At 34.2% G+C, this 14,614-nt stretch overlaps 1 protein-coding gene across 1 annotated transcript; it reads left to right on the plus strand.

Moving 5' to 3' along the window:
* Positions 1-6,464: 6,464 nt before the first annotated feature.
* Positions 6,465-7,640, plus strand: LOC108218253 (uncharacterized). Its single transcript, XM_017391157.2, has 4 exons — positions 6,465-6,607; positions 6,788-6,866; positions 6,957-7,006; positions 7,337-7,640. The coding sequence occupies exons 1-4, from the start codon at positions 6,581-6,583 to the stop codon at positions 7,493-7,495; spliced, it is 315 nt and encodes a 104-aa protein (XP_017246646.1). The 5' UTR covers positions 6,465-6,580; the 3' UTR covers positions 7,496-7,640.
* Positions 7,641-14,614: the final 6,974 nt, after the last annotated feature.

A 14,614-nucleotide genomic window follows, 5' to 3' on the forward strand; every position in this document is an offset into this window, starting at 1 on the left:
TAAAGAGATAGTCAATCTTCCATACCAACCAGTTATCATATCAAAAAATATCAACTCATGATCAACAATTTCCTCGAAAAATATGTGGTAGTCCTTTTCGCTATCATTATCAAATCAATTAAAGTTTCAACAATGGAAAGGGTCATTATGAAATGTGTTGCTTCGATTGCTTCACAGCAATTTGACAAACCAAAATATGCAGTACTAGAAATAGGTTAGTAGACATCGGTAAAGAAAATGTAATCTTTTTTGTTATGTAACATCGGTTTTTTTACCGTTGTTGTCTAATGTGTAAGAACTGATGCCTACTATTATAATTGACATTAGTTATTTTTTAAGATACCGCTGTCTTTCTATGTCATATAACATCAGTTTTGTGCTATATTTCTGTTGTTTATTATTTATGTGAACATCAGTTTATTTTATATAAGTGATGTATTAAGCCTTGATATACATCAATTTTTAAGGCATAAGAGATATGTTATAATATAATTCACCAGTGGCAGCTGACTTATAAAAGTATACATACAATAGACCAACTGCATCTTTCTTTCAGCCTTTGCACCCGATAATTATCATTAAATTCATCATTGAGGTTACATGTGGATGGATGAAGAAATGAAAACAAAGCTGACAAATCTCTACTTTGCATATCTCGAAACACTGAATACAAATACCTAAAAAGCCAATAAAATATTTAAATTTTATGTAAAAATTTAGATGAAATAAAAGAGAAAATAGATTCAGAAAATATTAAATAAAACTTATGCCATATATGTTGATATTAATTACTGCCCAAAATTTTAAACTCTAACAATGAAAATACATTCTCGTCGAGTAAATATATTGTTTTCATTCCAAAGATTTCAACATCACACGGAAATCGTACCTTCTGCTTCATAGATTAATAGGGTCATGCACACTCCACACTTCAAAAAACCTTCTGCACCTTATTCTTTTTTTTTTGTAAATAATCATTATGAGCAAAATTCTAAAGATTCTTCTTTTAAATATGTTTCTGCTATCCAACCTTCTAAAAAATATCAGTTTCTCACATAATTTTCAATACTTTATTTGAACATTCAAATGGATACATCATTTTATAGAATATCGATCCACACAAACGCAATTCCCTAACGAGGTGCACTATTAGATGTATCATGATATCGAAAAATGAAGGTGGAAATATTTTTTCGATCTCTCACATAACGTTAATACCACATCGGGTTACAATTTAGCGGCATTAACTGTTGAAGGAGTACATGACAGTCATGAGACTTCATCCCAAATAATTTTAAATCGAACATACATACATAATTTTCGATATTTGATGAATGCCCATATGACAGCTTCATTTTTTATACTTTTTTTTGTGCTTTTGTTAGAGTAAAAGAAGGGGGTAGATACGTTCTTTCTTTTCCCTCTGTGGAGCTAAATCATGCCTAACCCCATGTCCATAATTTCACGACTAATGACCTCACTATATTTGGACTTGCCCAATTAGACTATCGTACACGTTCTTTTAAAAGTTCATAACATCGAGACAATGTCGAACATTATGGTACTTCTAGTATTCTAACTCAAAAAATATCGACTTCTTCTTCCAAGCAAAGTCAACCGTCTTCATCTTCTTTGATTACTTTCTGAAAGTAAATTCAATATTTTCTTATTGCGGTAACACCTCTTGTCGAGATAGAGGTTTCGTTGCCTGCCCAAATTCTTGTTCGCCCTTAAAGGCTTTCTTATGCCTCCTACGGGGGTGATGCCTAGGAAAATAACGACGATGACCTTGATAACATATTTTTCGACTATAAGATAAAAATTTAGCGAAGATATCATCACCACATATCTGACGACCCAATTATCCCTTATTGACACAGTTAGACAAATTTCCATAAGCTGGGAGATCATTTACCGTCCATGAATTTTTTGGTCAGAATTCCAAAAAACATTTGCCCTTCATGAATTTTTTGGTTAGAATTCCAAGTCAATAACTCAAGTGTTGAATCCGTTTAAATCTCAGTATGATCAGAAAGTGCCACATAACTTTCACCGAAAATTTATACCTTACTTTATCATATTAAATGTGCACATATATTTACCATATTAAATGTGCACATATATTTACCATATTAAATATGCACATATATATTCTCGCTCGAACCAAATGGGTACATATAAGTGGTTAAATATCAACATGTTCATCTAATTAGCATGCATAATGTACAAAAAAACAATTAACTTGCCAGAAAAAACAAATAACATTCATGTATATACAAATCCATAGGCGTAAACATCATGCATGTTACAAATTAACTAAATGAAAACCCCAATTCAGAAATTAGGGTTTCAAATTATAACCCCCAGTTTTTGAAAGTCTCGAATTGAAAAACTAGGTCTTTAAAAGTTAGGATTTGAGGTGCTTACCCGAACCAAGTTTCACCAAAAATCTCGTTTAAATCTCGGCATGATCAGAAAGTACCACATAACTTTCACCGGAAATTTATACCTTACTTTACCATATTAAATGTGCACGTATATTTACCATATTAAATGTGCACATATATTTACCATATTAAATATGCACATATATAATCTCGCTCGAACCAAATGGGTACATATAGAAGCAGCTACGAACACAAGTAGTCAAATATTAACATGTTCATCTAATTAGCATGCATAATATACAAAAAAACAATTAACTTGTTAGAAAAAAAAACAAATAACATTCATGTATATACAAATCCATAGGCGTAAACATCATGCATATGTATAAAATTAACTAAATGAAAACCCCAATTCAGAAATTAGGGTTCCAAATTAGAACCCCTCATTTTAAAAAATTAAAGTCTCGAATTGAAAAACTAGGTCTTTAAAAGTTAGGGTTTGAGGTGCTTACCCAAATCAAGTTGTGAGTTATTCAACCTCCCGAGTGGACCTCTTCAACATCCCTCATGCTTCGACCTCAGCTTCAGAGAGATAGAGTTTCAGAGACACCGAGAACGACCTCAGCTTCAAAGAAAGAAAGATTTAGAGTGGGAGATTTAATATGCTTGAGAGAGAGATTTTAGGGAGATTGCGTTCTTGAGAGTTTTTGAGTTTATGAGTTTTAGACAGAGGTTTAAAGAGTTTAACGAATTTGATTTTCAGTTTTTGTTTTAATTTTTAATATTTTACTACTTTAATGTGTGGGAGTGCGGGTAGAGTTGAAAAAAAGGCGGAGAACCAAAATTATTCTAGGGTGGGGGAGATTGGTTTTAGGAGGGAATTGGAAATTTTGGCTAAGGGAGGAAAATAGAAAGAGCTTCGATTTTTTTAATGAACATACAAAATCGGGTGCCCAAAAAAAAAAGAAGATGTCCAAATAATTCAAACACATCGGGTCGCAAAACCGATGTCTGAATTCTTTTGACATAAGTTGCTTGTACAACTGATGTCTCATGAGTGATGTCTATTAACGTTTTTCTAGTAGTGATGCCTCAAAATTGTAAACTATTTTTGCTAGCTTATGGGAGTCTGGCCACTTTAGATCGTGCCTTGCACATTTTTCCGGTGCTTCAATAAATATCCAAGCCACTTAAGAAATAGTTGACTGACCTTCAAAATAAATCCCAATAATCTCTTGGTTTTCACGTGATCCAAGTCTTGTTAAAAGCAATCATAACTCATTTTCTACAATATATAAGATGCCTTCTTTCAATGTTAATCGAGAGAAGGAGGTCTAGAAATATGTTCCACTCTTAAAAGAGAATAGATATATTAAAAGGTATTCTTCGACACAATGAAGAAATACTTAAGCCCTTCATCCTCATCCACATGTATTACTAAACCTGTACAATTATTTTTTAATAATATATTAAAATATTTCCACAATAGCACAAGATATTGTTTAAGGAACCGAAAAAGTAATAACTCCACCGAACCATAGTAACATATTTAAAAAATAATAAACTCCTACTACGCGAATAGGGGAAAACTCGAATAGAAATAGTAATTGAGCAGAGCATCTCGCACTTACTTGACACATGTGTAATGAACTCTATGGTATTTATGAGTAATTTTTTCACTAAATTATACTTGATCTTGTTTTGAATAATATATAATTATGTTTAACAACATCTATAAATTCATGCAACTTTAGATTAATCAAGTGAAATCACACAAATGGTAAAGAGAAAAGTTTTTAATGATCAAATTTATGTTCAAGATTACTCCAAAGGCTCAATGGACTGTTAAAATTTAGGTATTCACATTTAAGGTCTTCAGATATAGATGTGATGCCTAAGGAATAATATAACAGTCTTTGCATTTTTTTAATACTTTCTTTGATTCTATAACCTCTCTTAACCCCTCACACTAAGGAGTAATTAACATTAAACAATCACCAAACAAAAATATTCTAAATAACATGTAGATCAATATACTCTTGTTTTGATAGATTCATCCTTATGATGTGCAAACAATAAATACGTAGACAAATGATATAATAATACCACACTTGTATACATAAACCATAAATCATGCATGCACATATAATTAATCATAAATTAACACCAACATAGGAGACGACAAATATAATAGTCTTTTTATTTGTTTTATACTTTCTTTGATTCTATAACCTCTCCAAACCCCTCAAACTAAGGGGTAATTCAGCATTTAACAATCACCAAATGAAAATATTCTAAAAACCATGTAGTTCAATATACTCTAGTTTTCCTAGATTCATCCTTATGGTGTGCAAACAATAAATAGGTAGACAAATGATATAATAACACCACACTTGTATACATAAACCATAAATTATGCATCCATATATAATTAATCATAAATTAACACATACACCAACGATCGAGAACAAACAAATTTGTTGGAAGGGAGACGAAAACCTTTGTAAAACATCTCTTTAACGAGTATCAATAATCTTGGCATGTGAACCACATGCCAAATCTAGTAATCTTTGTAAATTAAATGTATGTAATCTTTATAGAGGAGGATTTGTCATGCTTTTAGTAATTTATTCTTCCATCTTTTATTACTTTGCCCATTCGCCTCTATAGAAATATATTAGAAGAAATGTATTAGTAGTTGGATGCAATTAGAGGTAATATATTAATTATGGAACAATCACTATGGAACAATCCATACCCATAGGGCTGAGAATTCGGTCGGTTTGGTCCAGAACCGGACCGGACCGAAAGGACCGAGGACCGAACTTTAGAAATTTCCAGGACCAGACCGGAGTTTGCTTATGGACCGAACCGGAACCGAACAGAAATAATTCGGTCGGTCCGGTCCGGTCCACCAAAACTGAAGTTTTTACAATTTTTTTTACTGCCTTCTCCACATTCTTATCAATAACTGGTCCTTTTTTCACATCACCCTTCTTTTTCATGGTCTCAACTTCTTCACTCACCAAATCTTCCCCAACACTCTCACCAACCTCCTTACCCCCACCAATCTTCAGCCCCCCATCTGGCACACTCTGATACAACAGCAGCGCTATAGAATCCAATAACCTCAAATGCAATGACCTAACACCCTCCATCTGTGGCTTGTATCTTTTATTCTCCAATCGAATCGATTGTGATGAAGTTAGGCGGTTAGCTGCATGTGATGCGTGTGTTGCGTGTGAACGGCGCAGCGCTGGACTGGGTCACTGGGATGATAGATTAGGTATAGGACTATAGGTATATAAATTAGAATAGTCGATTGTTTATAGACAGTATCATAGTAGTATAATATTTTATCTAATATATAAAATATATTATTAATTATAAAAGTTCGGTCCATTCAGTCCAGAACCGAAATTTCTCAATGGGGACCAGACCGTATTTTATTTCGGTCTGGACCGAAATACCCGAACGGACCGAAATTTCAGAAAATTAGGACCGAACCGGACCGAAATTATTCGGTTCGGTCCGGTTTTTCGGTTTCGGTTCGGTTTTGCTCAGCCCTACATACCCACCTTCCTCAAATTATCTTTTATTTGCCGTAATTCATCAAGTTGAAGTAAATCATCAACAATGGGTCTTACATGCTTAATTAGGAAATTAAAAAATGGGCCCAATAATAACATCAAGCTAGTAATTCATTAAGTTGAAGTAAATCATCAACAATGGGCCTTACATGCTTAATTAGGAAATGAAAAAATGGGCCCAATAATAACATCACGTACAATATCTACTTAAATGTCTTCTGGCAACACCTCTGAGTGTGAAAAGGTATTTACTAAATTTATATGAAGTCAATACATTTTGTTTCTTTAATAAAGGACTATATTTTAACAAAATTAAAAATTTCATTTGAATAACAAATATATTTCTCAATATATTCACTTTAATACATGTACTTGGGCGGATGGGCCTATAGTATTCTTTTTAATGGTCCAAGCCCAAGATATCCTAGGGTATTTTTCATAGTATATATATAACCAAATCATAGATGGTCTACCCAGCCGCCTTCAACATCCTCCACTTTACCTAGAGCTCAACACATATACAATCAAACATCTCAATTGAGGTAGCTAGTTTTTAAATTATTGGTTGATCTAGACTCTACTAGTGATGAAGACACAATAAGGATGATCATGATTCCATGTCTTTCTAAGGTTTCTTTTAGAATTTAAATGTTTATATTTCATAATATCGGTTTTAGAATGCATCTTTAATTGATTATTTTTCTTAGGGAAAACAAAGATTTTGCCACTTCTGTTATTTTATATTTTGAATCATCATTTTTTAATTCTTTGAATGGTTTGATTTCTTATTCGGTTAACATGATTTTTCAGGGATTGTTTATGGTACATCAAATCATATGGTTGCGTCATTTTTGTTGGTTTGGGTATAAGACCCGGATCATGTTTGTGAGTAAGTTGATCAAATAGTTCTGTTTTTTTGTTTACAAAAATTATTTTTTTGATTTGTTTTTTTAATTTTATTTGCTGTTACTATTTGAAGGTATTGTGATGTTGTGCTCTATACCAGATAAGCAAATAGAAGAGTACAAGGTAAAAGTATAGAAATGATGGAAATTTACCTTTTTTTTGTTGCTGTTTCTCTTCTCTCATATTTTTAATCTGGGGAGCAAAGTCTTAATGTAAGATACCATAGAATCCCAATGACTTCATGGTTAACTTGAATAAATTATATTTACCATGAATTTTTTTTTATTTGAAACACAACCACACACACACACACACATATAGATAGATAGATAATCATACAATTTACGTATTTCTCATCCTTCATCAACTCTCATCCAATGCATTTACATTTAATCCTCAAGGCACAAGTTGTTTATTGAGTTACATGCCATGGAAACATAAAATTATGTCTAGGTATTTCAAGATGTTGCAGCTTTAAACAAAATAGAGAGCTTCGGGACATGTTCTGAGGATGAAGAGGTGACCGATATATTTTTACAACTCAGTGCACAATCTTGCAAAGATGTTGAAGGTGAAGATAAAAATGATGTGCCAGGATGTCAAATGTCATAGTATGCAAGACCCGATGCCGAAAAGAAAATCAAGCTAAATTGATATACAATGATGTTTTCAGAAATATATTGACGAGATAATTGAATTGTGGATTTCAATTAGGATTCAATCACATGATGTAATTAATGACATGTTTGCACTTTAAACTCGCAGCGACATGTGGACTTGTGTATTAAATTTAAGCCAGCTTCGAAGCTAAAGGTTTGAGAAATGATTTGAGGTTTGGGTCAAATTAGAGATTTGAACTGATGAATCATCTAATATTAGTACATTTGTTTTTGGTAGTCAGTGTTATTACTTCTAGAGATCAAAAGTGAATGGAGAAGGCCTGACAAAGAAGTTTTGTGCATTTTACCTAAATGAATAATAGAACAAAGAGCGCATGAGACACATATATAACATATCAAATCTTACAAGCCACAAATAATGCATTAATATAAAAGTATACCATATAAACTTATAAAAGTATATCATATAAACTTTTATCGACATATTAATTTTGTCTTGGAGTGGTTGTCGAAGGGGGAAGTTGGAACAAGATGCTCTCTAACTTCCCCGTCCCATCTCTTCTGAATAAATTGAACCGTGACTTTAATAATCAAGACATGTTAATGATAATAGAAAATGACAATTTGTAAGAGGATAAAAACATTGAAAAATGGATCCTAAATTATGTTCTTAAAGTATAAGCATTAGTTTTCAAGATGAATTAGAGCTTGGGGCAATCTTTTGTGAATGAAGAAAACTCGTTAGAGTACTCGGGAATCCAAACATATTATAAATGTCATCAATTTTGAAATTGAATTTATAAATGAATGATTGTAACAGTAAAATGTGATGAGCTGAATATAGTACATTTATTATTGAATCATGATATTTAACTACGATGAATGCTAAGTTTTGGAAATCAGTGAAAGCCTGAAATGAAAAATAAATCCTTAGACAAGGAACATATCTCTCGAAGATGGTATTTGAAAATGACACACTTGAAAAATTGGCTGGTGTAGATAATCTAATGAATTTTATTAATTCCATTAGTAAATAGATATAATTATACTTATAAAATTTTATACAAAATTTAAAAGGTGTTGAAATTATGACACTCAGCTCCGAATTTATTGCAAGATTATTCTAGAAGTAATAAATGTACTTACATTGAATCAGATTTTTAAGTTAATATGTACATAGTAAAATGTAAAGTCCGGAGAATCTTGTATAACTCTCTTGAAGGACAATAGGACATACAATGTACTATAAAATGGAAATCCATGTAATGCATCTGTAATCAAGCAACTAGTTTTATAAAAATCCTCTCCTTCCATAAACATATATTCCAACAAGTGGTATCAAGAGCACAAGTCGATCCATTTCGGCACAAACTTTCTCTACACTATAACAACATTCAGCACTATCTCTGTACTATAACATTATTTTGTTTTTTATGGCAGGCTTAAACGCAAATCTTATCCCTATATTCAATGGAGAGAATTACGAGTTCTCTGGAGTATAAAAATGAAAACTATCTTACGAGCTTATGAATTGTGGGATATTGTAGAGAATGGAGTTCCAAAATCTGCAGATCCTCCAGCTTCCCCACAATCATCCGTGTCATCAACAATTTCGGTAAATAGGGACGCAGATGCACCAGCCAAAACACATCAAGGTGTTGCTGATCATTCTATCTTTCCAAGAATCATGAATAGTACTTCTGTAAAACAAGCTTGGGACACATTACAAGATCAATTCCAAAGCACTGCAAAAGTTCGAACAATCAAACTTCAAAGCTTACAAAGAGAATTTGAGAATCTCTGGATGAAAGACAGGGAGTCCATCAAAGATAACACATCGAGAGTTATTGGAGTTGTGAATCAGATGAAGACATTTGGTGATAATATTTCAGATCAAAGAGTCGTTGAGAAATTCTTAATTTCTCTCACAGATAAGTATAATTTTATTGTTAAAATTATAGAAGAATTAAAAGATATCTCCAACATTTCTATCACCGAGCTTGTTGGTTCATTACAAGCTCATGAACAAAAAATCTCTCGACGAATGGAGCATAACGTGGAAGGTGCTTTAAACTCACAACACAAAAACTGGCCTCCGTCCAAAGGCAGAAAATTTAGTAAAGGAAAAGGTGTAGCACATAGCTTTAAGGAAGATGACTGGAAATATAAATATCCTCCATGCTCTATCTGTAAAAGAGCAAATCATCTCGAAAAATATTGATGGCACAAAGGTAAGCCTCACTGCAAAGTCTGTAAAAAGTTCGGACATAGTGAACAAATATGCAGGTTTAAAAAATGGCCACCAAGCAAGTGTGAATGAAGAAAAAGAAGAAGATGATCAACTTTTTTATGCATGTCATGCAGCTAGCACAGAAGATGATGATACATGGCTGATTAACAGTTGTTGCACATCAGCTCATTTTCTAATCTGGACTCTATAGTTAAAATACCAGTTCGAGTTGGTGATGGAGCTCTTGTTGAATCTAAAGGAAGACGCACCACTGCTATTGAAACTAAAAAAGGTACACAATTTATCAAGGATGTTCTTTATGTTTCAGATCCAGAAAAAAATCTGCTAAGTGTTCCTCAAATGATGAAAAATGGATATTCTATATTATTCGAAGGCAACACTTGTGCAATTTTTGATTCATAGAAGAAGAAAATAGAAAAAGTGCAAATGAAAATAAAAACTTATCCAATTAAATGAAATTGTCCTGCTCTAAGTTCAATGGTGACAATCGTTGGAACAACAACTTTATTAAGGCACAAACGATTAAGGCACTTCAAAATTCAGAATCTGAAACTTTTTTTCACCAACAAAATATGGTGAAAGATTTACCAACCATCAATATTCTGGATAATGTATGTGAAGGCTGTCAATTTGGAAAGACGCATCGATGATCGTTTCCTACAGGACAAGCATGGAGAGCCTCTCCGAAACTCGAGCTAGTACACTCTGATGTTTGTGGTCCAATGAGGACACCGTCGTTGGACAACAACAGGTACTTCATTCTGTTTATTGATGAATTTACTCGTATGACTTGGGTCTATTTCTTAAAAGATAGATCTGAAGTGTTTAGCACATTTAACAAGTTCAAAAAGTTGGTGGAAAAACAAAGTCAATGTTTTATCACAACGCTTGGCAGCGATAGAGGTACTGAATATACTTCAAATGAATTTAACAAATTCTGTGTGGACGAGGGCATAAACAGGGAGCTTACTGTATCATACACACCAGAACAAAATGGTGTTTCACAAAGAAAAAGTAGAACAATCATAGAAATGGCAAGGTGCTTGATCAAGGATAAGAAATTGCCGAATGAATTTTGGGCTCAAGCAGTTTATACTTCTATTTATCTTCAAAAAAGAAGTGTCACCAAAGCTGTCAAAGGAAAGACTCCGTTACAAGCATGGTGTGGACATAATCCTTTTGTCAAACATCTGAAAGTTTTCGGTTCTATTTGTTATATACATGTTCCATTTGCAAAAAGACACAAACTTGACTCAAAGGCGGAAAAAGGCATATTTGTTGGTTATGGCTCTCAATCTAAGGGTTATAGAGTCACTGTCAGCAGAGACATTGTTTTTGATGAAGAAGCCTGTTAAAATTGGGATGAAGACAAGCAGGAATCGACAAACACAATTTTTCCTTCATTTAATCACAACGAATAAGGTACTTCACAGAATTGTTCAGATGTTTCAAATTCACAACAAAATAACAAATTAACTCCAGTAAAGTTGAGATGATTAGACGACATTTATCAAAGTTGTCCAGAAGTTGAGCTCTCTGAAAATTGCTTTCTTGCTGCACACGAACGTGCAAGTTAGGATTGAGCTGCAAAACATAAAGAATGGCAACTTGCAATGGAGGAGATACAGATTAATAGGGTCATGCACACTCCGCACTTCAAAAAACCTTCTGCACCTTATTCTTTTTTTGTAACTAATCATTATGAGCAATATTCTAAAGATTCTTCTTTTAAATATGTTTCTGCTATCCAACCTTCTAAAAAATATCGGTTTCTCACCCCTTGTCGAGATAGAGGTTTCGTTACCTGCCCAAATTCTTGTTCGCCCTTAAAGGCTGTCTTATGCCTCCTACAGGGGTGATGCCTAGGAAAATAACGACGATGACCTTGATAACATATTTTTCGACTATAAGATAAAAATTTAACGAAGGTATCATCACCACATATCTGACGACCTAATTATCCCTTATTGACACAGTTAGACAAATTTCCATAAGCTGGGAGATCATTTACTGTCCATGACAAAATCGCCCGTAGAGTAAATAAAGATTTTGTGTTAGCATCGTATACATTCGGTTCACCTTCTTACCAAAACTTCTTCAAGTCATCAACCAATGATTGCAAAAATACGTTAAGGTTGTACCTGTTCATGTGGACTAGAGCCTAATATATATAGTTAACATCATAAACATCCTTTTTATACATAACCACGGAGAAGTGTTATATGTTACCAAGACTACCGTCCAACAGCTATACCGATTGGTTAGCCCATTCCTATTTGGGCTAACACCATCTACCGACAAAGCTAATCGAAGAATTCTTGGGTCATTGCCGAAGCCTGGCCACCTATAAGCTATATTGCACCGAGACGGAGAATGAGCATGATGACGCATTTGCCCTTCATGAATTTTTTGGTTAGAATTCCAAGTCAATAATTCAAGTGTTGAATCCGTTTAAATCTCGGTATGATCAGAAAGTGCCACATAACTTTCACCGGAAATTTATACCTTACTTTATCATATTAAATGTGCACGTATATTTACCATATTAAATGTGCACATATATTTACCATATTAAATATGCACATATGTATTCTCGCTCGAACCAAATGGGTACATATAAGTAGTTAAATATTAACATGTTCATCTAATTAGCATGCATAATATACAAAAAAACAATTAACTTGCCAGAAAAAACAAATAAATTCATGTATATACAAATCCATAGGCGTAAACATCATGCATGTTACAAATTAACTAAATGAAAACCCTAATTCAGAAATTAGGGTTTCAAATTAGAACCCCCGATTTCAAAAACTTAAGAAACTAGGCAGACCCTGGGACCCTTGGGCAGTTACCAGCAGTTGCTCTACTCTCCCAATATATATATATATATATATATATATATATATATATATATATATTGTATATATATATATATATATGCTTATATATATATTCCCCCGAATTTATCCATCTCCCACAGTCATGTCTCTGATCCAGCCCACAAATAGATTGCCCACAAAGTGTTCAGCCCAACCCAGCCTTTGGACTTTGCTGATTAACTCAAGGCTGCCCATCTTCAGCCTAAACGCCCAAAATGACTAAGGCATCTTAGCTCCAGCAACCCAGCACAATAATCCCAGCTCACCATCTGACGGACTTGAACTACCCAACTCAGGCTACTCGCCCATAGCGCCCAGTGTGCGTCCGAAGTGCGTCCGGCGTGCGCCCTGCACGACGCAGCGCCTGGCAGCGCCTAGCGTGCACTCGACATGAGCGCAGCGCCTAGGAACGCCTGGCGAGCGCCCGGCTCTCGGTCCTGGCAGTCCTTGGGCAAAGTAGACTGCCAAAACCCAACCAACCCTTAAGGGCTTACAAACCCTCCCCCACTTGAAGAGGCCAATGTCCTCATTGGAGGGTTCTCTAAATACTCCCTAATTTGATCTTCAAATTGCCACAAAGTCATATTCGTTTCCCAGGTAGCATCCACTTCTGATTCCCCTTTCCATTGTACCAAGTAATCTGTCCGTCTATTCTGCATACTCATTCCAAACGTTCTATGATCAAGGATTTTCTCAACAGCCTTGTCAATATGCTTGCGAACAGTAGAAGGCGCCCGCTTAAGCTTCTGCCTTTGACCCAACAAATTCTCGTGGAAAGGCTTCAGAAAACTTACATGAAAAATTGGATGAATCTTCAACCTAGCTGGTAGATTCAATCGATAGGCAACTGCACCAACTTTCTTGATTACCTCGAATGGCCCATCATATTTCTGTACCAACCCTCTATGAACCGACTTTGAACTTATTTTCTTCCATATTTGAGGCGTCACCTTCTCCATAAATTCTGATAGCAGGGCTTTATTTCCTGTCATATGTCATGAGCATCCACTGTCCAGAACTAGGATGTTTTTCCTGTTGCCCTGCAATCACATACACAACTAATTGTTAGTTTTAATGACCCAAACTTGCTTGGATCCTTTGTTCTTGTTAAGTTTGTTAACACTAGTGTAAGTCTAAATGTAAAGACAACTCTATCTGTTACATAGGGATGATAACTCAACAATAGAACAGGACAAGTAAATAACACTACGCCTGCACCGGAATCGGAAGATACGAAGACAAAGGTTGAAGAAGCCATCTACAGTCTTGAAGGAATAAGTTCACTGGAAGAAGTTCATTAATATGTTCATGCCTCAGTGAAGAATAAAGATTGAAGTATTCAAGATTGTGGAAGCAATGAAGATGTTGTCCAAGTACTCGAAAGATTTCAGTGCAACCCCTGAAGCAAGATATTTCTATATATCTTGGTTGGTTATTTATAATCAACAAACTGAAGCATAAACTAACCCGGAACCGACTGATCAATGTTTGCTGACAAAGACGGTACAATGTTTGACTTCAGTGTTAGTCGCTTGTGAACCAGACCAGTGCACTAAGCGTCAGCACGTATGGAGTTTGCAAAGTATTTATCAATCGAAGAATTGATCAAGTCATAACAAGTCATTTGTTCCAAAGCCAAGCCAAGCCACATGTCTATCCTCTGCAAGCTATGCCAAAGCTTACTGCTCAAAGGCCATATATCAAAGCTTCCACACAAAGCCATATGAGGAAGTGACCTATCTTTATGTGTGTGCACTTATATATTTGTATATGTACAAATATATTTATATATATGTATATATGTATATTTAATTAAATATACTCCCTCTGTCCCGGTCAATTGTATACGTTTCTTTTTCACTGCTCGACACGTTTTTTAAGGCTCTTATAAAACATAGTTCTACAACTTATTTTTAAGATTTTCTTTTTTTGTATAAAAGTATAAATGTTATACTTTTATACAAAAAAAGAAAATTTT

The sequence above is a fragment of the Daucus carota genome, chromosome 4, assembly GCF_001625215.2.
Source record: "Daucus carota subsp. sativus chromosome 4, DH1 v3.0, whole genome shotgun sequence".
Taxonomy (NCBI): domain Eukaryota; kingdom Viridiplantae; phylum Streptophyta; class Magnoliopsida; order Apiales; family Apiaceae; genus Daucus; species Daucus carota.